At 39.7% G+C, this 27,396-nt stretch overlaps 1 protein-coding gene and 1 pseudogene across 41 annotated transcripts in view; one reads left to right on the plus strand and one right to left on the minus strand.

Annotated features, from left to right (window-relative positions):
- The window catches only part of ULK4 (unc-51 like kinase 4), a 477,098-nt gene that overhangs the window by 374,015 nt on the left and 75,687 nt on the right, over positions 1–27,396 (minus strand). For 29 of the 40 annotated variants that reach the window (XR_014064646.1, XM_081527570.1, XM_081527573.1 and 26 more), the window contains 3 exons: positions 22,285–22,368; positions 10,870–11,031; positions 1,541–1,723 (listed from right to left, as the gene is read on the minus strand). Coding sequence is in view for 39 of the 40 variants with exons in the window: in XM_081527570.1 (XP_081383696.1) it covers positions 1,541–1,723; positions 10,870–11,031; positions 22,285–22,368 (429 nt within the window). In the remaining variant the exon portion in view is untranslated. The remainder of the gene's footprint in view (positions 1–1,540; positions 1,724–10,869; positions 11,032–22,284; positions 22,369–27,396) is intronic. The other 11 variants (XM_081527572.1, XM_081527567.1, XM_081527561.1 and 8 more) reach the window with 1 other exon arrangement.
- On the plus strand, positions 16,546–19,927 carry LOC145520636 (large ribosomal subunit protein uL18 pseudogene; annotated as a pseudogene). Its single transcript, XR_014064647.1, has one exon. The product of XR_014064647.1 is annotated as a large ribosomal subunit protein uL18 pseudogene (transcript).

Genomic DNA, 27,396 nt, shown 5'->3' on the forward strand with positions numbered 1-27,396 from the left:
AAATTTAAGTAACAATACTAATAAAATTCAAAAGATTATTTCTCAATTAACACAGGCAATTATTCAATCATTAAGATATATGGAATATTAGTTAAACATTATAAAATAAATATAAAATCATTTAATTAATGCATATTATTTTACTACCTTTGTGAAATACCATGTTTTAAACTCAATCAATCCATGCCTGTGTGAAGAAAAATAAACTGCCAAAACCCTCAGCCTCTCTTACCACAATTTACACAGCAAAACTACTCAAATGGTACTCTTTCTAACACAATGATAACAACCTTCAATGACTTGGTACATTAAATAGAAAAAAATTAGATACACAAACTATACTTTCTGTGAGGCTCAAATTTCTTAGCAGAATCGAAATCAGACTAATAAAAGCCAAGAACTGGTTTGCTCTCTATTTTGACTTTTAAGACAATTATTAATTTTAAATAGAAATTTTTAGCTTTATAAAAAATCATATTTAACACACGGCATTTCATGCAGAAGAACCACAGCAAACACTGTATTTAAGTGGCCCCATTCCACACTGCTGAGAATGCTTCAGAACACTCTAATTTGACAGCTATTATCCCTCAGAAAAAGTTAGATAATTGGTCCAATAAGTGCAAAGAACATTGCATACTACATCACCCTTAGGAAGATTCATAATACACATGAGCAATCGAAAAACTGGGAAAGGTTGTACAACTGAAAATATCTCTGACTCACTGCTTTCCAAATGTGTGTATGTAGCCACGGCCCACTATTTTCATCTAACACCTCACTGGACACTAATGTTCAAGGGCAGGACTTCTCCAACCATAACCTTCCACCCAATCCTCTAGAGATCTCATTAAAATGTCGGCTCTGATTCGGCAGGTCAGGGAGGGGCCTGAGGGTCTGCGGTTCCAAAACGCTCACAGGTGATGCCAACATTTCTGGCCCAGGGATCACTCCTCAACAGGCGGCTAGAGAAGATACCAAGGACAGTTACAACAGAGACTTCTTTGTAGCTGTGTGGTTTTGTGATATGAAGTGAACACTTACAGACTCTACAGTACATAAAATACAGGTATATCAAAAGATTAGAAGGAGATGAAGTTAAAAACAAGAGAAAGGGTGCTGTGAAGGTTCAGTGTGCTGGCGGAGTATTAGGACAAGGAAAGGAATAAAAATGAGTCAGGGTGAGCAGAGAATATAAAGGGACCCCTCCAAAAGGCAGGCAAAGGACATGGGAAGAGAGATAGGGGCTGAGGACAAACAGGCATGAGAAATATTAGCATGGAGGAAGGATTCATAAATTTTCTAAGTTTTCATTACTAAAATTGGACAAGTGGGCAGAGCCATTTACCGGATTTCTATTTTAATCACTAAAAGACTCTTAAAACATCGTCAGATGAATGGCCTGTGGTACAGAGGTTTGGCAAAATTCAAAAGGGCCCCCTTGAGATGAAAAATAAATTCTACAGAGATATATTGCTTATGGAGCCACTAACATTGCAGGAGAAAACAACCATTTTTAAAGTGGAATCATAGGTCAAACCTTTTCTTGGATTAGCCTCTGAAGATGAATCCCACAAGACAGCATTGCACTGAATAAGGTCAACATGTACTGCTGGACTTTGCAGATGGCAGAGGCCAGGGAGTTTATCACCGAGGTCAGTCCCACCTTCTCAATAACATTCTGGAAGGCAGTAGGAGAATGGCGAGTGATTCTACACAACGCCTGCAGCGAGAGGAGAACAGACACATTAGAAGACTCCAAGGGCATGAACCAGCCCCCATAAAGAGAGCAAATACTTCTGTGGAAAGGAGAAAAAGGTGCTTAACTTGCTCCTTCATCACTTATCTTGGCATAAGTAATTTGAACAAGTTAGACACATTTAAAATTAAAACAATAATCCAACTTCCAATAAAAATTTAATTTGGGAAGCATAGGGCAGAGAGGGAAGTGGGAAGGGGGTTCAGAATGGAGAGGACACATGTATACCTATGGCTGATTCATACCGATGCATGGCAAAAGCCATCACAATATTGTAAGGTACTTATCCTTCAATTAAAATTAAAAAATTAATAAATTAAAAAAATTTAAGTTATAAAACATTAGAAAATCTTACAAGTATCATATACATTATGAGTTAACTAAAATGATAAAAGTTTTTCTGTAGACTCATAAATTATTTTAAGCAATGAAAACATTAAGATAAGCCTTCTTTATGTAGACACTAAGTTAAAGGCTGAAGAAACTGCCATAAAAGTAAATATTTAACATTTATTGTTTAGTATGTAAAGAACACAATCTGAGAATATCTAAAGACTATCTCACTTAATTCTCCCAAATAACATTTGAAAGGTATTATTATTAGTCCCATTTTATAGATCATAAAACTAAAGGACAGAGTATTTAAGTAATTTTCTCAAAGGCATAAAGCTAGCAAGTGGCAAAGACAGAAGTCAAACCAAAGTAATCAAGACCCCTGACACAGTTCTCAAGTTCTCATAGACTATTAAAGATGAAATTTACAATTAACAAACTGCTGCTGCTGCTGCTAAGTCGCTTCAGTCGTGTCCAACTCTGTGCGACCCCATAGACGGCAAACCACCAGGCTCCCCCGTCCCTGGGATTCTCCAGGCAAGAATACTGGAGTGGGTTGCCATTTCCTTTTCCAGTGCACAGAAGTGAAAAGGGAAAGTGAAGTCGCTCAGTTGTGTCCGACTCTTCGCGACCCCATGGACTGCAGCCTACCAGGCTCCTCCGTCCATGGGATTTTCCAGGCAAGAGTAATGGTTAACAAACTAGTAGAATTTAATAAGTATTGTAATGGAAGTGGGCTCAATTATGCTTGAAAAAGCATGAAAAGTTAAGTCAACAAAAGCTACAGAAGGAGAATGATAACTGAGTCAGTTTTTGAAGGTGAGTAGGAAATGGACAGGTGGAAAAGTAGATAAGAAAATTCTAGCCAGAGAGAAGAGAACAAGTATTCACATGGAGGCATGAAGACGCAGAGAAGGTTCTAGGAAGGGCAAGTTGTCTGATGCAACTCTCAGGGGAAGAAGAGACAGAGTAGGAAAGAGGGAAAAATGATGACTCACCTACTGAAGAGATTACCTTTTCCCACTCTTGCCTCCTTTGCTGAAGATTAATTGACCACAGATGCATAGGTTTCATTTCAGGCTCTGGGTTCCACTGATCTGTATGTCTTGTTTTTGTGCCAATACCACACTGTTTTGATTAATGTAGCTTTATAATACAGTCTGAAGCCTAGGAGGGTGATACCTCCAGCTTCATTATTTTTTTTTCTCAACATTGCTTTGGCAATGAGGGGTCTTTTGTAGTTCCACACAAATTTTAGGATTATCTGTTCAACTTCTATGAAAAATGTCATAGGTATTTTGATAGGAGTTACATTAGATCTATGGATTGCTTTGAGTAGTATGGCCATTTTAATAATATTAACTCTTCTAACCCAAGAGCATGGGATATCTTTTCCATGTCTTCCCATCATCTTCAATGTCCTTCATCAGTGTTTTATAGTTTTCAGAGTGGAGCACTTTCACTCTGTGGTTAAGTTTATTCCAAGGTATTTTAGTCTTTTTGATGTGATTTAAAATAGGATTTTTTAAAATTTCTGTTTCTGATAGTTCACTATTAGTGTATAGAAAAGCAAAAAATTTCTGCCTATTAATCTTGTATTCTGCATCTTTGCTGAATTCATTTATCAGTTCTAATGGTTTTTTCGTGGAGACTTTAGGTTTTTCTATATGAAGCATCATGTCATCTGCAAATAGTGACAGTTTACTTCTTCCTTTCCAATTTAGATGCCTTTTATTTTCCTTATCTGACTGCTGTGGCTAGGACTTCCAATGCAATGTTAAATAGAAGTGATGAGAGTGAGCATCCTTGTCTTGTTTCTGAATTTAAAGGAAAAGCTTGCAGCTTCTCACCACCGAGTATGAGGTTAGTGTGGATATGTCAAAAATAGCCTTTATAATGTTGAGATATGTACCCCCTATACCCACTTTAATGAAAGCTTTTAGCATGAATGGATGCTGAATTTTGTAAAGTGCTTTTTCTGCATCTATTGAGATAATCATGTGATTTTTATTATTCCTTTTGTTAATATGATGTACCTGACTGATTTCCAAATGTTGAACCATCCTTGGATCCCTAGAATAAATCTAACCCGATTATGGTGTATGATCCTTTTTATATATTGTTGGATTTGTTTTGCAAATATTTTGTTGAAAATTTCTGCCTCAGTGGTTCATCAAAGGTATTGGCCTGGTATTTTTATTTCTGTAGTGTCTTTGACTGGTTTTGGAATCAGGCTAAAGTGGACTTGTAGAATGAGGTATCACCTCACACCTGTCAGAATGTCTCATCAAAAAGTCTACAAATAACAAATGTTGGAGAAAATGTGGAGAAAAAGGAACCCTTGTACACTGGTGGTAGAAATGTAAATTGGGGCATTCACTATGGAAAACAGTATGGAAGGTCCTCAAAATTCTAAAAGTAGAACTACTATTTGGCCCTGCAATTCCACTCCTGGTTATATATCTAGAAAAAAAATGAGTACATTAATTTGAAAAGACAAGTGAGCCCCAATGTTTGTAACAGCACTATTTAAAATACCCAAGATATGCAAGCAACCCCCCAAAAAGATAAGTGGATAAAGAAGATGTAGTGTGTACACACACACACACACACACACACACACACACACACAATGGACTATTACTCAGCCATAAAAAAGACGGAAATTCTGCCATTTGCAGCAATGTAGATGGATCTAGAGAATATTACGCCTAGTGAAATATATTTGACAAATACTGTATGACATCACTTATATGTAAAATTTTTAAAAGTAATACAAACAACTGTGGGCAGGAAAATAGAAACAGACTAACAGCTATTAAAAACAAACTACTGGTTACCAGAGAGGAGAGAGAAGTGAGGGGTAAGTTAGGGGTATGAGATTAAGAGATACAAAGTTATATATAAAACAGATAAGCAATAAAGACACATTGTATAGCACAGGAAATTATAGCCACTATCTTGTAATAGCATTTAATGAAGTATAATGTGTAAAAATACTGAATCACTATGCTGGACGTGCATGTGTGCATGGTAAGTCGCTTCAGTTGTGTCCAACTCTTTGCAACCCTATGGATTATAGCCTGCCAGGTTCTTCTGTCCATGGGATTCTCCAGGCAAGAATACTGGAGTGGGTTGCCATGCCCTCCTCCAGGGAACCTTCCCAACCCAGGGATGGAACTCAGATCTCTTACACTTCCTGCACTGACAGGCAGATTCTTAACCACTAGCGCCACTTGGGAAGGCCCACTTGGGAAGCCCCACTATGTTGTACGCCTAAAACTGATACAACATTGGAAATCAACTATACTTCAATTAAGAAAACAGAACTGTTTCGTTATTTCAGTATTATCTCAAATATTATTCAATTCTTGGATTTTAAAAAAAAAAGCATTCTAAATGGAGTCCCTAAAGATCATGCCACAATTTGAATTTTTTAAGGAAATTTAGAGATCTCCCTTAAAGTGACTTAAAGACAGTGAACAGTAATTCTCATTAGCAGTGTGACAATTCTTGGGAGAGGCTTTCAAAATAATACTGACTTGCTATTGATATAAAATATCTATCCAACCATATATGAGCTATTTCTTGATGCAAGATTTGTCTAGATTACTTCTAAGTGTATTCAAAGCAATATGAGGGCAACTGTAAGGTCCCGTCTTCAGAAAGGCACTCAAATGCCTAACTTATCTTCCATTTGGAAAAACTCATGCAAGAAATAACCTTTAATTCATCACTTCTGGATATAAAACACAGTTGAGAGTTCACAGAGGCTTAAGAGCATTTAAGTACTCATATTCCCCAAATTAAAAAAAATCAAATCTCAAGATTGATTTTCAGGGATTTGGTGTTTAAAATACTTGCTTATTGAAACAGAGTTTGAAACTACATTTTATAGCTGGAAAGAACATTTTCAGTTCAAAATTCACTACAAAATTTACCTCAAAAAGGACACTGTGTTATCTCCAGTTTTTTCATAAACTTTTTTTTAATTGAAGGATAATTGCTTTACAGTATTGCATGGGTTTCTACCAAACATCAGCATGAATCAGCCATAGGTTTACCCATGTTTTCCAGAATTTTTAACCATCTATTTATTAAAGCAATGTCTAGGAAAGAGACTAATTCGGAAGTGAAGGCTGCATACCTATTAGAAACATGAACAGAATCACCGTGGAATAAGTTTAAGAACCATTTCTTTTCTGTCTCTTGAATGATTTATGTCATATCAAAATTACCTTGGGGACTTTTTCAAACTACACACACTCTCGTCTGACCTCTGAGACCTTAAGCTACAAGGGAAAGGGGCAGCGGGTGGAGAGAGAGGAGGAAGTAGTCAGTGTCATTGAAAAGTTCTCCTGCAACCCCAGGGTGAACCACCACCCTGAACCACTCTTCACTTTGTAACTCTTCCTCTCGGCACTCCAGGAATTATCAACAGCCCAATCACCCCCAGCACACGAGCCATTCTACTCAACCTAACTCTAAAGGTGTCTCTGGTTCCCACTGTGGTTCACACAGAGATTCCCTACAAACCTAATAAATCCAGGTCCACTCCCTTCAGCCACCAATCCCTAAGCACTGGATGCCATTCCTGAGGGGGGACGATTAATTAGTCATCTTTCACTCTGCACCCAGGGCAGTGGTTTCCAAGAGCTTCAGGGCCTAGGGCAGTGGTTCTCAAACTTCAATAGGCATTAGAAGTGCTTGTTGGAATGCAGATTACTGGGCCTCTCCCTTCAGAGACTCTGAGACAGTAGCTCTGGGTCAGGGTCCCAAAACCCATGTTTCTTACAAATTCCTAGGTTACTTAATGCTGCTCATCTGAGGTCCACACTGGTACAGGGGACTCTATGGGGCCAAGAGATGACTAGGCCAGTCTGAGGGAGAGGTGGTGGCGGCCTGGATTTCAGGGGTAACAACAGAGCTGCAGAGAGAGGCACAGAGTCCTGGGCTGTATTTATGAATTACAGTCAAAGGACAGGTTGACTAGCTGGATGTAAATAGCAAAGGGGAAGGAAATAAGGAAGATGAAGCATCAAAAATGACATCTAGCTCTTTGTTTTCCTTCATCTATCTTCGCTTCCCTTCCCCTCCCCAAGACAATACATCGGATTCTGAAGAAAGGGGGCAGACACAGGAATGGGGGCCTTTGCTCACAGGGCCCAGGAAGTAGAGCGGCAGTGGCAAGGCAAGAGGATGACGACACAGAGGCGGCGGCCAGAGGGGACGGAGTCTGCTACGCTGAGCAAAAGAATTGAAGAGATCATTAAATACACTGAGAATAATGGGAACCAGGTTTCTGTCTGAGAAGGGATTTACAAATATAGACAATGGGAGGTCTAGAAAGAATTCTAATATATTGGATTAAAATTGGAAGTATCAGTATGAATGCATGAGTTTTGTTCCAAACACCTACAATGACAGATGTAAGAATAATTCTATATATGTGTGTATATGTGCATGCGTGTGTGGTTAGTCGCTCAGTTGTGTCCGACTCTTGGAGACCCCATGGATTGTATGTAGTCCACCAGGCTCTTCTGTCCATGGAATTTTCCAGGCTAGAATACCGGAGTGGGTAGCCATTCCCTTCTCCAGGGGATCTTTCTGACCCAGGGATCGAGCCCATGTCTCCTGCATTGGCAGGCAGATTCTTGACTACTGCGCCACCTGGGAAGCTCCATATGTATACATGGGTACATACACTTTTTTTCTATCTCTGAATACTCAGAAGGCCTGAAAACAATAAAACCCTAAAGCAGTAAGCACATCACCCAGACTGTGGGTTCTAAACATCAAAGCTTCCTTGGAGAAATGATTGGTTCCAGGGTTGGCAGAGTGAAAGCACGAAAGTAGTCCAAAAACTGCATGGTTTCAGAAAGGAATCAAGTGATCAAACAATGACAGAAATAGATCAACAGGACACAAAAGCCAGCTTGGAGGGCTTCTACCATGATCTGAGGATCCAAACAATACATAATAACAGTGGTAACAGTAATATGACATTACACTTCATCAAATAAAACAGGCATCCCTGTCATAATGATACAAATACACACATACGTGTGAGAGAAGGGAAAGCACATCCTTACGAAAGAATTCCAACGAATACCAAAGGCCTATTTTTGCACTGCTCTTAAGCACAATGTGCAACAGTTTTTACATTTTTAACAGGTTATAGAAAACAAACAGCAATAAAACAAAAAGAATATGGGACCTAGGGAGGTGGGATCGGGTAGGGTATAAAGGAGGCCCAGGAGGGAGAGGATATATGTATGCATACAGCTCAATTTATCATACATTAGAAAATAACACCACATTATAAAGCAATTATACTACAATAATAACATAAAGCTTTAAAAAAAAGAAAAAGAATATGGAACAGAGACTGTATGTGGCCACCAAAACCCAAGGTACATACTATCTGGCCCTTTATGGAAAATATTCACCAACTTCTAAAAGGAATGAAACAACTAGATAACCATCATATGACAACCATCACAGAGGCATCTGGTACATGTAGGGATCCTCAACGGTGCTAAGGAGGTTCAACGGGAAAACACTGGACAGACAGACCCAGGTTGAGCCTTACCCTACAAAACATGAGCCCGTTAAACTCATAAATGACACGAAGTTCCCAGAAAGGCTGAGAAACTGTTTCAAACTGAAGGAGACTAAAGAAATACAAAAACAATATATTAACACGTTACTGAATGTGATCCGGGGGCACAAAGGAAGAAAGGGACATTTGGGGGGAAGCTGGCAAAATTTCAGTGAAAAATTAATAATTGAGATGAACGCTGAGAACAAAATGTAAGCAGCCCAAGATGAAAGAGTGAAGCTTACCGTGTCAGATGAAGAAAGCGCTGGAAGGTTTGAGACCTTGGTGGAAACAACTGGAAAGAACTTTGCCAAGAAATCATGCTGAGCATAAAGATAAAAATGATAACATAAACCCAATTAAACCAAGACAGGTTTGTTTTTAAGTCCAAGATTAAAATGAATGCCTTAAGGAAGATATGACTCAAAGATGCCTCGAGAAAGTTCACTGGTATACACTCGAACCCTTTCTGACCGTTTCTTCGTAATGACTAATATCACAGCTTGGGGAGGGGATTCTAACAATGTGAAGCTCGTGAAGCAGATTCCTTTGTTTACGGACAGCGAGCAGGATTGTTAGCCCTTGATCTTCAAAATAACATGGTAAATGAAAGAACTCAAAAATATCCATCAGGGGCTTCGCTGATGGCTCAGTGGTCAAGAGTCTGCTTGCATGCAGGAGACACAGGTACGATCCCCGATCCAGGACGATCCCACACGCCATGGAGCAGCTAAGCCCGTGTGCCGCAACTATTGAGCCCGAGCTCTAGAGCCCGGGAACTGCAACTACTGAAGCCCACTACAGCCCGTGCTGCGCAACAAGAGAAACTGCTGCAATGAGAAGCCTGTGCAGCACTGCTAGAGAGTAGCCCCTGCTCGCTGCACTGAGAGAAAGAAAGCCTGTACAACAGCCAAAAATAAATAAAATTATAAAAAAAAATATATCCATCAATATCCACAGGATTTAGCAATATGCAAGTCGTTAGAGATTTCAGCAAGACTATTCACGTTTCAGCATGTTTCAGCAAGACATTCACGTTTTTAGGACAGATAACTGAAAACAGGCCAAAAAGGACCATTTGCGGCAAAAACCCTTTCAAGAAGTATGGCTGGGATGATAGGGGAACAAATGGAGATACACCCTAGAAAACTTTGGATATGTTTTTATGTGGGATTTTTTTTAATGGGGTAAAGAATACACAAACGCTAATTAGAAAGATTTAGTAGACAAGGAGAGGTTAAAGATTTAGGAAAGAGCAAAAATAACCATTTGACTGAAGATTCTCAAGAACAGATAGAAGAATCATAGAGAAGTTTTTCTGAGAGGAGAAGGGGCAGTTCACCAGTTGTAGGAGGAAGGGAAGAACTGAGGAAGGATGGGTACGGATGCAAACAGGTCCACAGACAGGGAAGACATACACTGCGATAATGCCCACCGGACGTCTCCATTTTTATGGGGGAAGTCACCTACTGAGAAGGAAGGAGGGAAAAATGTGGGATCGGAGGCTTAAGGAATAAAGAGAAGGTCTGAAACTTGGCACAGCGAGAAGCACAAGGATGAGTCAACTCGAGAAATACAGGGAGGGTAGCAGATAGCACTGAGAGCCCCGATAAGACTGGTGATCAAAAAGAGCATTTAAATACATCATGAGAAAGGCTTCTATCATTTTCACTGACCCTTATATTGATACATCCAGGTTAACACATTTTCATACATAATTACCTTTTACACCAAGTCATTATAACCATGGAAGTGAAGTAGTAGACAATCAGAACACAAAAACTACAAAATCATAGACGCCTGAACATTAATATGAATTCATTTGAACCATATGACAAACCCACTGAACATAAAATCTGAAAGAGGGAGCTAACAAGAAAAGTCAAGGAACACTAAAAATATATCAGACCAAATGCTATACCCTATCCACTACAGCAGTTTTCCACTATCACCTCCAAATAGTTTTTGGAATCCTAATGTCAGGATCACACAAGATCCTTTTGGAATGTCCCGACAGTCCTCTTGCCTCAGGAGAAAAATCAAATTACTGTTCTCACCAACTGCCACTTTTGAGATTTCTACCTATTCAATGAAATTCACTCTATATCTAGCACAGTTCTTCAAATTTGGTATTTAAATACATGCAAATATATCCCCCAAAGACACTCCATCTTACCGATATTGCTGTTATCCTAAGAGAATCAACCGTGGAGTGTTTGAATAGGTACCATAAAACAGGCCCAATTTCTCCAGTAATAAAGCCCTGGGCCTGAGCAGAAAACGTAGTGCAGACATTTTCAATAATCTTTGCTGCCATGTGATTCACAACACGTTCTTCCTACAGAGACAGAGAAGAAAACAAGGAGAAAATGAAATAGATATTATTAACATTTAGGATGACAAACATATACACGTCATTTCTTCATAACCACTGCTTTATAAATAAAGACCTGACACCAAGACCATCACTGGCCCCTGGATGCATTAGCTGTTTCTGGAGGTGCAGTCATTTTTTCAGGCTACTACAAAACTATTACATTCAGTTGATCGTTAAATGTAGTTTAACATAATTCTCCATATATTGTTGTTGTTGCTGTTGTTTAGTTGCTAAGTTGTGTCTGACTCTTTTGCGACCCCACGGACTGTAGCTTGCCAGGCTCCCCTGTCTGTCCATGGGATTTCCCAGGCAAGAATACTGCAGTGGGTTGTCATTTTCTTCTCCAGGGATCGAACCCACACCTCCTACATTGCAGGTGGATTCTTTACCGCTGAGCCGCTAGGGAAGCGCTTAATTTTCCACATATTTCCATAAAAAGGCTGAAATAATCTAGGAAGTACACATAATAACTTATAGTACACCAAAAACTTGACGATGATTTTAAAATCATACGGAGTATGCAGAACAATCATCAGAAGTTACTCTGGGCTGGAAATAATTAGCTAAAGACCACCTAAATACAGGGCATCAAGGAAAGTCCTCAGAAAAAGACTGCTCCAGTGGTGTGACCAAATTAACCTCAACTAAAGGCTATACTATATTGTCCTAATAATGCTTAAAAGTCTCAAAAAGGATCAAACTATTTCCAGGTAACTTAAATGAGTCCGAGAAAAAGCACAAACGCACTTAAAAGACTTAAAAAATGCCCAACAACATAAAAATCACAATATCTGACATCTGATTAAATTCACACACACAGAGCAGGAAAATATGACTCATAAGAGAAAATTCAGTGATAGAATAAGAAAAAAGCATTTAAATGTCTATTATAAATACAGTCCATATACTGAAGAAGAAAGAAGCATAAGCATGTCAAGAATGAAAGATATAGATTAAAAAGTGACCCAAGTCAGAAGACTAGAGATTATAATCTTTAATATTGAATTGGAATAACATATCAGACTCTGCAGACTCAGTGATTAGAGAAGATTAGTAAGACATAGCAATTAGCAAAAAAAAAAAAAAAAAAGAAAAAACTAGAATACTGGAGTGGGTTGCCACACCCTCCTCCAGCCTATCTTCCCAACCCAAAGATCAAACCCACATCTCTTATGGCTCCCTGCATTGGCAGACAGGTGCTCTACCCCTTGGTGCCACCTAGCAAGCCCAATCTAAGAAACTCAATGAACTTCAAGGGTTCAAACTTCAAAATAACATCAAGGTACATCATAATAAGAAAGCTGAGCGCTGAAGAAATGATGCTTTTAAACTGTGGTGTTGGAGAAGATTTGAGAGTCCCTTGAACTGCAAGGAGATCAAACCAGTCAATCCGAGAAGAAATCAACCATGAATACTCATTGGAAGGACTGATGCTGAAGCTCCAATACTTTGGCCACCTGATCCGAAGAACTGACTCACTGGAAGAGACCCTAATGCTGGGAAAGACTGAAGGCGGGAGAAGAAGGAGACGACAGAGGATGAGATGGTTGGATGGCATCACCGACTCAATGGACATGAGTTTTGAGTAAGCTCTGGGAGTTGGTGATGGACAGGAAAGCCTGGCGTGCTGCAGTCTACAGGGTCAGAGAGTTGGATACGACGGAGTGACTGAACTGAACATCATAATCAGACTGCTAAAAAGCAATAATAAAGAGAAACTTGTAGAAACAGTGATAGTAAAAGGACATATAGAGACTATCTAACACATTACCTCTCAAAGATAAGGATGATGGGAGACTTCTCATCAGAAACAGTGCAAACCAGAACACAGAGGAACAATATCTTTAGAGTACCAAAAGAAAAAGAAGTAACTGTCAACCTATAAATGTATACCCAACAATAACATCTTTCAAAACAGGTTGGCAAAAGGTACAAATTTTCACCTATAAGATGAATAAGGTCTGGAGATCTAATGTAAAACGATGTAACTCTAGTTGATAACACTATATTGTATAATTGAAATTTGCTAAAAAAGGAGAATTTAAATGTTCTCCCTCCTACCACCCAAAAATGGTAACAGGATAAAATATGAGATGATTGATGTGTTAACTCGATAGGGGAATGTATGCATATATCACAATGTATGCATATATCAAATCATCACTTTGCACACTTTAAAAATCTTACAATTTCATGTCAATTATACCTCAATAAAACTGAAAACAATTTAAATACCTATCTCTAATAAAACAGACAAAAAACAATCAGCATGAATATAGATTTATATCTGTATGTATCGATCAGATTAACAAGCTTGACCTACTTCGAGAAAAAAAGCACATCACCCAACAATGGCAGAATTGAACTTTTTCCCCCTAATTATACATACATACTGAGGCAAGAGAGAAGTCTCAACAAATTCCAAAGACTTAAAATCATACATACACCATTCCCTCTATCCACAATGCCATGAAGTTAAAAATAATAACAAAAAATTTTTTTTTAAAAAGACAGGTATTAAGTGAGGAAGACACAGAAGAGCTATAGAATTTGTTAAGTCTACAAAGCATGTAATGGGATAAAACAGTTAAAGGAACATGAAAATTTACACAGAAGTCCAACCAGTGTAAACTGTAGAGCCCTGTGGAGCTCCCCCCATAAGATTATCCTCCACAGGAGAAGAGGAGGTGCAAACCTCACTCTGGCAGCGAGCACGCCACGCTTTGTGCCTCTGACCTCACCAAGAGTCAGGAAACTGATCTACTCCCTGTACTCATAAAAAAACTCAGGATTGCTTCTTTATGCCATTCTCAAAGGTTCGCTTTAAGACACATTAGGCAACTCCATACTTGGTAAGCCCTACTGCGTTCTACTAATATTAGCATTCCAAATATTATGAATAGTGATATTAAAAAGAAAAACACAAAAAAAGCCTGCATCATTCCTATTCCCCATAAACATTGCCCACTTTCACTATGTAAAGGCAAGGAGAATGGTGCGTACCTACAGAGAACCCAGTGTTGATGGCACACACATTTTTTATTAGGAAGATTAAACTTAAAACTGTTAGAGTAACAAAAACAGAAAATGTAGCTGTACATTTTCACTTTTATCCAATATCAAGAGAATTTAACTTCTCTGTCCTCATTTTAGATAACTAGTGTCCAAAAACACTTCAAAGATAATACACATAATGACTAATATCTCTATACTTTCTAACTCAAGTCCTGTCTTTTTCTAATTAAATACATAAGCAATTTACCACTAGCTTTCTTTTTTAAAAGCACTAATTAAAAACTGAAAATTCAATTTCCTCCTAAAAGAAATTTCTTACATCGAAATTGTCTAATAAGCTATTGTTCAGAAATGAATAATTAAGCGAAGGATTTATTATTTGAGCCTCACAGTTTAACATATGCCAGGTGTCAGTTCAGCATCCATAATTATATACAGACTATTATGCAAGTTATTTAAAAAAGATGAGGCTGATTAGATACAAATGCCTAAAATTAATCTCCTCTGAACATGTGGAAACATTCTAGGTGCTATTTCCAGCTTCTGTGTACACTGTAGAGTAAGTTGCTACCTACCCAGATAAAAATAACTACCTTCAAGGAAAGTCAGCTTTCTCAGCCTCCCGATTTCATGCACATACTGAACATATGCCATGTAAGTTCAACGCCAAATGTTCCCGGGATCAATACAGTGATGATACCAAGTACATAATTTGTCTTTGCTATTATAATCATGGAAGGACTGATGCTGAAGCTCCAATCCTTTGGCCACCTGATATGAAGAGCCGGTGGCCTTCACTGGAAAAGACCCTGACGCTGGGAAAGATTGACTGCAGGAGGAGAAGGGGGAGACAGAGGATGAGATGGTTGGATGGCATCACTGATTCAATGGACATGAGTTTGAGCAAACTCAGGGAGACAGCAAAGGATAGGGAAGTCTGGCATGCTGCATTTCACGGGGTTGCAAAGAGTTGGACACAACTTAGCAACTGAAAAACAGCAAACATGAGGGTCAAAGCAATGGAATGGAAAGCTGTCAAAGACAGCCCAAGGCAGAAGCACGTGGAAGATCAACCAGCAAGGTACCTTTCTTCATACAGAACATCAGGTGGGGCTCCAACTATCAAACTACTCTAGAGCAGCACACCTGGGACTCAAATCCACATCCTCTGACTCCCAGCTCAAAGTCTCCAAAATGCCAACGCCAAGTCGAAACAATGACTCAGTGTCATCATGGACACCTTTTCTTCTATACTGCCACACTCTTTAAAACAGTTATACCAGAGAGACTTCCTTGGTGGTCCAGGATTCTTAACAAACAATCCGCCTTTCAATGCAGGGGACAAGGACTCGATCCCTGGTTATGGAACTAAGATCTCACATTCCACGGGGCAACTAAGTCCAACTGCCGCAACTTAGACCCAGCACAGCCAAAATAAAAGCAAACAAAATTTTTTAAAAATAAAAAGCTATACCAGATTTTTTTTTTGGCATGTTCCACCCTAGGTCTCTCACTTTAAATACTTCCCTCTTTCCATCTGAGCATTTACATCTGTAACAAGATCAAAACCACTTGACTCACATTTCTACTATCATTGTTATAATCACAGAAATCATAACAGGTTGACCTGTCAAGGTCATAATCTCTTAGGTAATCTTTTGAAAAAGAGAAAGTTTACTGAACACTATTTAAATAAACTCATAACAGTCCCAGAATAAGACTACCTTTCTCTCCTAAACTGCATCCTACCATTTGCCACAGGATAAGATATGTCTGTGGGCAAATAAATTTGAAAATATCGTATACAATATGCTCCCATGTGGATTCATAATTAAAAATTCTGAGAAGTACTAAATACAAACAAAACCATTCAACTTTGTTTAACCTGATATGTCCCAATGTATTTGACTAGAAAATCCTTATCACAGAACACGTAGGAAAATCCCTTGGCAAAGTTAGTTATCTATGCACCAGAAACATAAACAAAATTTATAATTTAAAACTAAAATCGTCTTCTAAGAAATTTACATATGAGTTAAAACAAAAAAGTACAGTTCCCATACCACATTTTTCCCAATGCACAGATTAGAAGGAAAAGGGGTAAAAATCAGAATCAATGGCCCATTTTCAATAAGGCACGTTACTAAGTTTTGAAAGTATAAAAAGGTCAATAAGTTAGGCAGAAAACATCAATATATTCAAGAACAACAGAAATAGCACAACAATGTTAATGTCCTTAATGCCACTGAACTATATGCTTAATAGCTAAGATGGCAAATATTATATATATTTTACCATAATTTAAAAACATACAAGGGAAATAGAACAGATATTCTTAATCTATACAGTAATGCAACTTTGTAACAAAAGAAAAAAGAGGCAATAAAATTCCACCCACCTGAGAAAGTTGAAACCATCCCATAAAAAACCCTGGACTGCTTTTTCCCCCCCGAAGCCATGCTGGTTCTGCAGCTCTGTGGCAAGCTGCGGAGTCGGGGTTCTGTTCCGCAGGATGGGGTTTGTTAAAGTTGTCAAGAACAAGGCCTACTTCAAGAGATACCAAGTGAAATTCAGAAGAAGGCGAGAGGGCAAAACTGACTACTATGCTCGGAAACGATTGGTAATCCAAGATAAAAATAAGTACAACACACCTAAATACAGAATGATTGTTCGTGTAACCAACAGAGATATCATTTGTCAGATTGCCTATGCCCGTATAGAAGGAGATATGATAGTTTGTGCAGCTTATGCTCACGAACTCCCAAAATACGGTGTGAAGGTTGGCCTGACAAATTATGCTGCCGCATATTGTACTGGCCTGCTGCTGGCCCGCAGGCTTCTTAATAGGTTTGGTATGGACAAAATTTGTGAAGGCCAAGTTGAGGTGACTGGAGATGAATACAATGTGAAAAGCATTGATGGTCAACCTGGTGCCTTCACCTGTTACTTGGATGCAGGACTTGCCAGAACTACTACCGGGAATAAAGTTTTTGGGGCCCTAAAGGGAGCTGTCGATGGAGGCTTGTCTATCCCTCACAGTAGCAAACGATTCCCTGGTTATGATTCAGAAAGCAAAGAATTCAGTGCTGAGGTACACCGAAAGCACATCATGGGGCAGAACGTTGCAGATTACATGCGTTATCTGATTGAAGAAGATGAAGATGCTTACAAGAAACAATTCTCTCAGTACATAAAGAACAACGTAACTCCAGACATGATGGAGGAGATGTATAAGAAAGCTCATGCTGCAATACGAGAGAATCCAGTGTATGAGAAGAAGCCTAAGAAAGAAGTTAAAAAGAAGAGGTGGAACCGTCCCAAAATGTCACTTGCCCAGAAGAAAGATCGGGTAGCTCAGAAGAAGGCAAGCTTCCTTAGAGCTCAGGAACGAGCTGCTGAGAGTTAAACCAAACCACAATTTTCTATCAAGATTTTTCAGATAAGACAATAATAAACTTATTGAACAGGCAAAAAAAAAAAAAAACAAACCCTGGACCAAGAAAAAAAATTAAACTAGGGATTATCTATAAAATAACAATAATGGAAACACTACATGTCAAAATAATGGGACACAGCTAACACTAGGTTGAGAGGAAAGTTGATAGTCTTAAGTGTCTTAGTCACTACACAAGAGAAGGGAAGAAAACGCAAATGTAGTTACAAAATAGCAAGAAATGGCATACTAAACCAGAGATTAAAAACAATTCACTTTCCTATTCCTAATAAATGAAGACAGGGCAGTATCTTAATCATCTTTGCGTCTCCTGTATCCAGCCAGTACATAATATATACCAGTACATAAATGCTACCTCTCAAGAATGGGAACTGTATCTGAGAGAGTTGACTTAAGCAGTGAATTAAATACATTAGCAGAATGTCATGGAGAATTCAAAGCAACTACAATCATATTTCCGTGTTTTTTAAACCAAATATGTCATTCTCTTGTTAGTATTCTCATTGAGTGTGCCTTCCATTTTCACTACTATCAATCCTCCTTAAATTTATTCATAGACGTATACTCTCAATCAAAGTACCAACAGGTGAACTTGCATATAATTTTTAGAATCAACTTTTCAAGTGAAAAGAAAGTTAAAAAAGAGCTAAGAAACTCATGAAAAAGATTACGATGGTAACAAAAACTGTCACTGTATATTTTCAAAATTATTAAAAAATAAAGACTATTAAATTTAAACAGCATGGCACAGGTAACAGCCCAACAGAACTAATTAGAGCCCAGGAAGAGACGTGTACACAGACATGACAGAGGCAACACCAAAGAGTCATGGGGAGAAGACTGGCTTTTCATTAAATGATGCTCAGATAACTGATTACATTTATTTTAAAAACAGAACTGGGCCCACACATATCACCACACACAGACACACAAAACAATTACAAATAAACTTCTAAACAGAAAAAAGGAAAAAATAAAAAATAACTTTTAGAAGAATATTTATCATGGGCGTCCCTCGTGGCTCAATGGTAAAGAATCCGTCTGCCAATGCAGGAGACACAGGTTGGATCCCTGACCCAGGAAGATCCCACATGCCTCAGAGCAACTAAGACCATGCGCCACAGCTACCGAGCCTGTGCTCTAGAGCCCTGGAGCCGCGACAACTGAGCCCGCATGCTCTAGAGCCCGGGCTCCACAACACGAGAAGCCACCACAGTGAGAAGCCTGCGCACCGCAACTAGAGAGTAGGCCCCGCTCACTACAACTAGAGAAAGCCTGTGCAGCAGCGAAGAGCCAGCACAGCCAAAAATAAGTGAAGTGAAAGTCACTCAGTCGTGTCCAACTCTGCAAATTCTCCAGGCCAGAATACTAGAGTGGGTAGCCTTTCCCTTCTCCAGGGGATCTTCCCAACCCAGGGATCAAACCCAGGTCTCCCACATTGCAGGCGGATTCTTCACCAGCTGAGCCACAAGGGAAGCCCAAGAATACTGGAGTGGGTAGCCTATCCCTTCTCCAGCGGATCTTCCTCACCCAGGAATCAAATCGGGGTCTCCTGCATTGCAGGTAGATTCTTTACCAACTGAGCTCTCAAGGAAGCCCCAAAATAAATAAAAGTATACACAAAAACTTTTATTTATTTTTGGGCTTCCCTGATAGCATCACCGACTCAATGGACATGGGTTTGGGTGGACTCCGGGAGTTGGTGATGGACAGAGAGGCCTGGCATGCTGTGGTTCATGGAGTCACAAAGAGTTGAACATGGCTGAGCGACTGAACTGAACTGATACACACAAAAAAAAGAATATGTAACAGCACATCTTAATGTTAGATTAACATCTCATGGATTGATAAATTTCTATTAAAATTAAGAACTTCTGCTTAGCCACAGATACTATAAAGAAAAAGATCAAACATCTTATGGATTGATAAATATCTATTAAAATGAAGAACTTCTGCTTAGCAACAGACACTGTAAAGAAAATGAAAAGATCAAACACAAAATAGAAAAGTACCTGGGACTCGTATAAACAACAAAAGATTAATATCCAGAATACATAAAAGAAATTCCTGTAGGTAGAGTATCATGACATCTGTATTTTCAAACATCTCAGAAAATAAACAATGAATAAATAATAAATACACACATATGGATATATATACATACACACATATTACAACAAAGCAAAGAAGGCAAATATATTAAAAGCGGATGGAAATAAAGGCGATTAGTTTTCTTTCCTTTTCTAATACTTGAAACATTTTATAGCAATAGCTGGTGGAGGCAGGGCAGGAGGAATGATGGTATGCAGAATTCCTGCAAAGCAACAGAAGAAACTGGCCTAAGACTTGATAATCATTTTCAAAACAGGAAATTCCAAAAAACAAGATAAATAGAAAAAGATAGTCATCCTCATTAGTAATCAAAAAAATGCATATTAAAATGACACTGAGGAAACAATTTAATGCTCATGAGATTGTCAAAAATTTAAACTGTGATTCTATCAAATGTTCAAGAAGATGCGGGTTAGTGGATACTCCTATACAAACAGATACAAATGTGTGCCTGTGTGCCTGTATTGAGGCATACACCAACACACTATTCAGTGGTACCGATGAGCTGCACTTTACACAATCAACATGTATCAGTCTCAACCTAACTTTAAGCAAAAGGAAAAAAAGTTAAGTCTCAAAAGAACATGGTGCCAACCCATTTATACAGAGTTCAACATTTAGAATCAATCAATCTAGTATTTAGCAATACACTCAAAAAGGGAAACAAAATAAAGAAAAATTTGCGAAAAGAAAAAAAAAATTTTTAAGAAAAACAAGAAAACCTTGGTGAAGTTTATCACCAAAGTCAGAGTAGTGGTTACTCCTTGAAAGTACAAATTTCAATCCAGAAGAGACAGAGACGAATTCTCTAAGCATCCAGCCTTTTGCTTTTTAACAGAGTGAGTCAGAGTATGCGCTTTTAACCACATCCATACAATTCATATACTCTTCCGTAAGTAAAGAACCTACATTCAGAAATACCAGTAGGAGCTGGGAAAACAGTCTGCTACATTAAAAAAACTAAATCATTGAAGACAAATGGCTTAAAAATTATTTTACCTTCAACACAAATTTGCTCAAGAACTGCTACAATTGAATTATTTTTGAAAAGACAAATCCTCTTTTAGGGGGAATGTTCACCTCTGAATTTGTCATTTTATAGGGACAGTGTTAGTGTACATGCTGCCAAAGCATACACTAAAAACGTCTTCCAAATATATAAAATTTTTACAAATTAGCGAGTTCTAGACTTTCTTCCCTTTTCATGAAAAATATACAAGACCTGACACACATACCAAGAGAGAATAAAAGTGTGTATATTCACTGTTAACTCTATCCTTACATCATTAGCTATATCACTATGTTACAATGAACAATACACATGCATAGCAAACATTCTTCACAGTATGTACTCAATAACAAATACAGGAGGGGTTGGGGAGGACATATCTAATAAAGGACACCACCTCCTGGGTTAGAACTGACCATCTTTGACTCAGCATTAATCTAAGTTTTATAAATTAAAGATACAAAGTTCTAAAACTTTCTTTCCCCCGTTTAAAAAATTCCTGGAAGATTCCTTTCTCCTTTGAGCTCCTGCATTTTGTTCTTTGGCATGAACACACGTGACAGATTCCGCTTTATAGTTTTATCTCATCTCCCACAACAGGTAGATGTGTGCATGAACATAGAGTCCACCTTCTTCATCCGTGCCCCTTGGGTGTGCCTAGCTTGAGGCCTTGAATGATAAACCCAAACATGTCTTTTGACTACAGATAAAGATAACTTAATTCTCCTATTGTTGATACAGCGCAGTTCACTGGCTTCATGCACACCCCACAGGGACAACTGAATACACATTCACCCTACAGGCTGGGACGTGCTCTCAATGCCTTTCTGGATCACTAGGGGAAAACTGCAGAGATTTTTCTGTACTTGGAACATCATTCCATTACCATAACATGCATGAAGTAATGAACTCAAAAGGAAGATGTTTGTTTTGACATATTTTTTTTTTCATTCCTTAAGGAATGCTTTTAGCCTGTGGCTTTGCCTTGGGTGAGACAATGTCAAGGTTTAAAGCAAACAGAAAAATGCCAGCCTTTGAGGTCAGTTATAAATCCTCCTCACCGTCACACACAGGAGCTACTTATGCAAGTTGGCTGGCTGGCCAGCTGGCTGATTTTCAGCCATTAACAGTAGCAAGAGAAGGGATGTGCATCAACTGAAGAAACCACATCACATAATAACGACTACTTAATATTAAAATCAATGGGTGCTGGTGGCAGCTTCCTTGTTTCTGAACCACAAAAGGGCAGCATGACAGGATAATCACTGAGCTATCGAGGCGGACAGAAAATTCCCTGCATACATCTGGTTTTCTAAACTGAGTTACTGGTAACTCGAAGGGGGGGATTCAGGATATGTTACTGAGAGATACTCAGGTTGTTTATATTTGCTATCGTCTCTTTTTAAAAAGCAAGACACTTAAACAAGTGAATGTGAGTTGGTTTTTTCACTTGCTCCACTGTAGGTCACGGGCTCACAGTGGCTTGTCGGGATTATTTAAATTCAGGAGCAGTACAGTACTCGGTTGACAGGCTCCTGCACCGCTGCAGGCTACAATCCTCACACAGTGCCCGAAGGGTTATTACAATTGCAGGCGTCTACAGAGGACAACAAAGGAGCCTTACCCCTTCCCGAAGGCACCTCATTAGCACCGTGTATGCAGCCAAGGGAACAGCCCAGCATTCTCGGGGGTTCTTTTTTTTTTCTTCCTAAAAATGAAGTAGAAGGAAAGGTAGTGAGGCTAACAGCACAGAAGATGTTAACCCTTTCAAGAAAAAATGCTAAGTTTCGTATAGACAAATGACGTAGAACTTCTTCACATTCTACTGCAAGTACTACTTACAACCTGCCAATTAGGACCTGATGAGGGGCCCTTTACGGCAGTGTACATACAAAGCATTTCTTGTTTCCCAGTATGTCATATATGATGTTGATAAGCTCCCCTCAGCAACAGCTAGATGGAAAGAAAAGAACCAAGGGATGACAGCACACGATCTGGTTGATAGAGAAACCACTCCACTGATAACCATAGATTACGATACACATACTTTTACCTAAAGGTATGACATTATCTGGAATGACTTCAAAGCACAGAACATGCAGTTTGGAGTATTATCTCTGGATAATCCATAGGAAAACACAGTATGCTACCTAGCGAGATGAAACTCAACAAAAGCAAGTAACTAGGATCAGTGCGTACACCGATTTTAAGGATATCAGGAATAATTCTTTCATAGAAGAACTAAGTTAGAAAAATAACCACAAGAACTCTCCTGGAACCTAACAAATAAAATCACAAAATCAATCAGGGGCCACAGACAAAGGTGAAAAAAAAAAAAAAAACACTCTGGTTATAGCAGAAGAAAGTAGGTTCTGCTTAGACAGAATATTTCTGTTTTAAGATTGTCCAAATGTTAGAAGTGGTACCTTACTGATCCAAAAGTACTTAATACCCATGATGAGAACTGACTCATTAACACTGTACCCTTAATCATGAAATGGCACACACGGTCATAATCTAGCCATTATCAACTGGAGCTGCTCCAGCTCAAAAATCACTAGTTCAGCACCCAATTTAACTTTCAAACACAATGTGCCTCCCTTTCAGCTCATTAATTCACGACATCCACCACCACCTTTCCTTAACATCCCTGGACCCTACTCCCCATGTTCCTCGCCCTTTTTCTTTACCCCAGACTATCCCCTACCCACCTTGGCTGCCACTGACATTCCTGGCCTATAATTTAATCACTCTTGACAAAGGCCTGAAGGACCTCATCCTTTGGAGTTCCACTGTCTCAGGTCTGGGAAACTCAGCCTTACCTGAAAGCGGTGGCTTGTTCTCTCTAGGCCTGTGGTCAGACAGCTGGGCTCTGGGAGGGGTGACACCAAAACCACAGACTCCACGAGTGACATAGGATGGGGAAGCCCGGGGACCTTCCAGGCCTGCTTCACTCTCTGATCGATTCCCTCTCCTGATGAACTACAGCATTTCAACCCACTGCCCTCACTTTTCTTCCTCACAGGGATCGTGAAAGTCACAGAGAGGAACCACGCACTCACCTCCCCATGCAGCTGGCTGCTGCTCGTACCCTAGGCCACAGCAGGACAGGGTCCTCCACAAGTCCCCTCCCACTCTTCTTCCTTCAGGGTCACAAGCTTCTGGACTATCCCTTACTGCTCCTAAATGTTCAATGTCGTGTCTCCATGGGATCCTTCCTATTTCCACCAAACTCACTGTCGTCTCCCACTTTCAAAACAGCCCTTCGCCCCACATCCCTCTGCTCTTTCCCATGGTGATGCTCACTTTACACTGACTTCCTCAGGATCCCACGTCCCTCTAAGTCCTCAACACACAGCAGTCTGACTTCTTCTGCCTCCCAGTCCATGTTAAATAAATACACAAAACAGCTCTTGTTGGGTTCCCGGTGACTTTTGCATCCACTCAACCCAGGGGACTCTTTGTAGTCCTTTTTCGTGGACCTTAAGCTCCACATTCAGCCCTATAAACTCTTGTCTGAAATGCCCATTCCTCTCCTGATTTTGCTCCTACTTCACTTACTCATACTTAGGGTCCAGAAGCTTCTCTTACAATCCTCCCATCTATTCTCCACATTGAAACCAGAGTCATCCTTGTGGCACTTAAGTCAGATGACATCCTTACCTTTCTTAAAACTCTTAACCAGCTTCCTCTTGCTCTTAGGATCAAAACCCAGGCCCCCATCTTGGCCAAGAGCCTTCCACGGTCACGTCCCTGTCTCCTGCAGCCCTGCCTCCTGCTCACTTCCCTCCTGTCCCACTGGCCATGCTGCAGCTCATGACTGAAAAAAAGCACCTACTGTGTGCCAAGACCTCTTCTAAACAACAGTCATGCAGCTATGAGCAAGACAGACAAATGTTCTGTCTTAATGGTGTTCAGTGGGGTGGGAGGGGGACAAAAAAAATTTTTTAATTAAACAAAATAAACAAGGCAAGACAGTCATGCAAGCTATAAAGAAAAGCACAGCTGGCCAAGGGGTTAGAGGAAGTCTGTACACAAAGGGCTTCATCTCACAGTTCTCAGGTTCAGGAAGAGGCTCTCTGCAGAAATCCATGCAAGAGGAGATGAACAGCAGATATCTGCAGGTAAACACTGTCAGCAGGAAGTACAGCGAATGCACAAGTGTGGCGGCAGGATCAGAGTGTGGGGGCAATTCAAGGACCCATGGGGAGGCCAGTGAGGCTGGAAGGAGGAAGCTAAGAGGGTAGTGAGGACAAAGGTCATATGGGAATTGAGGAGCAGTCCCCAAGGCCCAGAGGTGACTAGAGGGCTTCAGCTGTGATAACAAGGAAGACAGGGAGCAGGGAGAGCTCTAGGAATGACACAGTGGAGTCTCCTGTGTTTCCACAGGCTCTCTCCAGCTTAGTCTGGGGAAAAGACCGCAGTGCACACAAGAGAGACGCAACGAGACCATCTGGGAGCTCTTACAACAAGCCAAGTGACAGATGGTGATGTGCTGGACCAAAAGCGACAAAACATGGGGACACCTGGACTCTAGCTCATTATGTATCCTTGACAAAAGGAAGAAAAAAAATACATAAACTAAAATGTGCTGCCTCACACATTCCTTTGCAGGATCACGGTCTGGACTGCTGTCCTCAAACCTGTAACCCCGGGGTGCTACCAGAGAGCCAAAAGGTCAGGACGTCAGTCTCTATGTTATACACGACATGTATGTATGCACGAATGTATGTGTGTGTGTGTGTATACAGGCATCGATCACTTCAGGTCAGTCCCAGTAGATCAGCACTGCCCTGAGATGTTAAGGTTTACCTACATTCAAAGTTACAAGGCCACAAAACACCCCCATCTCATGAAACATTAGTGAATTTTGTGGATATAACTTCCTGTCGTTAGTTCAGTTCAGTTCAGTCACTCAGTCATGTCCGACTCTTTGCAACCCCATGGACTGCAGCACACTAGGCTTCCCTGTCCATCACCAATTCCCGGAGCATACTCATACTCATGTCCATCATGTTGGTGATGCCATCCAACCTTCAATCTTTCCCAGCATCAGGGTCTTTTCCAATGAGTCAGTTCTTCAAATCAGGTGGTCAAAGTATTGGAGTTTCAGCTTCAGCATCAGTCTTTCCCATGAATATTCAAGACTGATTTCCTCTAGGATGGAGTAGTTGGATCTCCTTGTAGTCCAAGGGACTCTCAAGAGTCTTCTCCAACACCACAGTTCAAAAGCATCAATTCTTCTGCACTCAGCTTCTTTATGGTACAACTCTCACATCCATACATGACTACTGGAAAAACAGTAGCTTTGACTAGACGGACCTTTGAAGGCAAAGTAATGTCTCTGTTTTTTAATATGCTGTCTAGGTTGGTCATAGCTTTCCTTCCAAGGAGCAAGTGTCTTTTAATTTCATGGCTGCAGTCACCATCTGCAGTGATTTTGGAGCCCCCAAAAATAAAGTCTCTCACTGTTTCCATTGTTTCCCATCTATTTGCCATGAAGTGATGGGACCAGATGCCATGATGTTAGTTTTCTGAATGTTGAATTTTAAGCCAACTTTTTGACCCTTTTCTTTCACTTTCAACAAGAGGCTCTCTAGTTCTTCTTCACTTTCTGCCATATCATTAAGATGTCAAATGTCATGGCCACAGAATCATCCCTATACTAAAATAGCCTAGCTTATATCCAATTAAAGTAAGTACCAAGGGAAATGATTCTTCAGATCTACTTCAGAAATAAATAAAAATGTGATTCTGTATCATTCCCTTTATAGAAGACTCTAAAAAACGCAAACTAGTCTTTGTGACAGAAGGCAGTTCAGTTGCTGCCTAGGGACAGGGAGAGGGGCAGGATGAAGGGATTACCGAGGGTGCTAAGGAAAACCTTTGGAGGCGATGGAGATTTTCATTATTTTGACTGTGGTGATGGTTGCACAGATGTATACATATACTAGCATTGACCAAATTGCCATCTTTAAACATGTGCAGTTTATGGTATGCCAATTATACCTCAATTAAGCTGAGTGAACAGGTTAAAAAAAAAAAAAAAAGACACACTCACAAAAAGAATTGGACTAGACTCCCATCCCTGATAAGATGGCAGACAAGATACCTGACCACTCTTCTAAGGAAAGCAGTTTTACCCCACATCCTTACAATGCCTCAGAGAGCTGACAAAAAAACAAAGAATAATCAAGCCACAAATTAGCTGCAAGCACGAAGGGATAAACAGAGCACTGAAGTTTGCTTTCATTCCCCGAGCCTGCAGAACTTGGTAACTTTGAGCTTTGATGTCAAGGCCTCCAGGGCCCAAATTAAGAATAACGTTGATATAAACTCTCCAGCCCCATCCCCAAAGAACCACAAGGAAAGCTGTCTTTCACAAAACTTAGCACACAAGAGAATGTTCCAGTGCAAGAGGAGGGAGGGAGGGAGCTCTAAATACTAACTGAAGAAGACATTCATATTAATTATTAAGAATTAGCTCCAGTGTATATACCTCCACGTACTTTTCAATACTGTTTAACTATTAAATGAAAAACGTTGTTCTACTTGCTATATAAAATGAGACAAAGTAAGAATCTACATTTCTACTTTCTCATTTGGGCAAAAATAACTCTGTAAGTATAAGTAAGAAAGCAACTGCAATGGTTATTTACTGGGGAACTACACAGAAGGGGACAAAAAAAGAAAAGAGACCATAGACTACACCTTTCTATACTTCCAAATTGTGTAG

This window comes from Giraffa tippelskirchi, chromosome 9, assembly GCF_054371585.1.
Source record: "Giraffa tippelskirchi isolate mGirTip1 chromosome 9, T2T-mGirTip1v1.2.pri, whole genome shotgun sequence".
In the NCBI taxonomy this organism is placed as follows: Eukaryota; Metazoa; Chordata; class Mammalia; order Artiodactyla; family Giraffidae; genus Giraffa; species Giraffa tippelskirchi.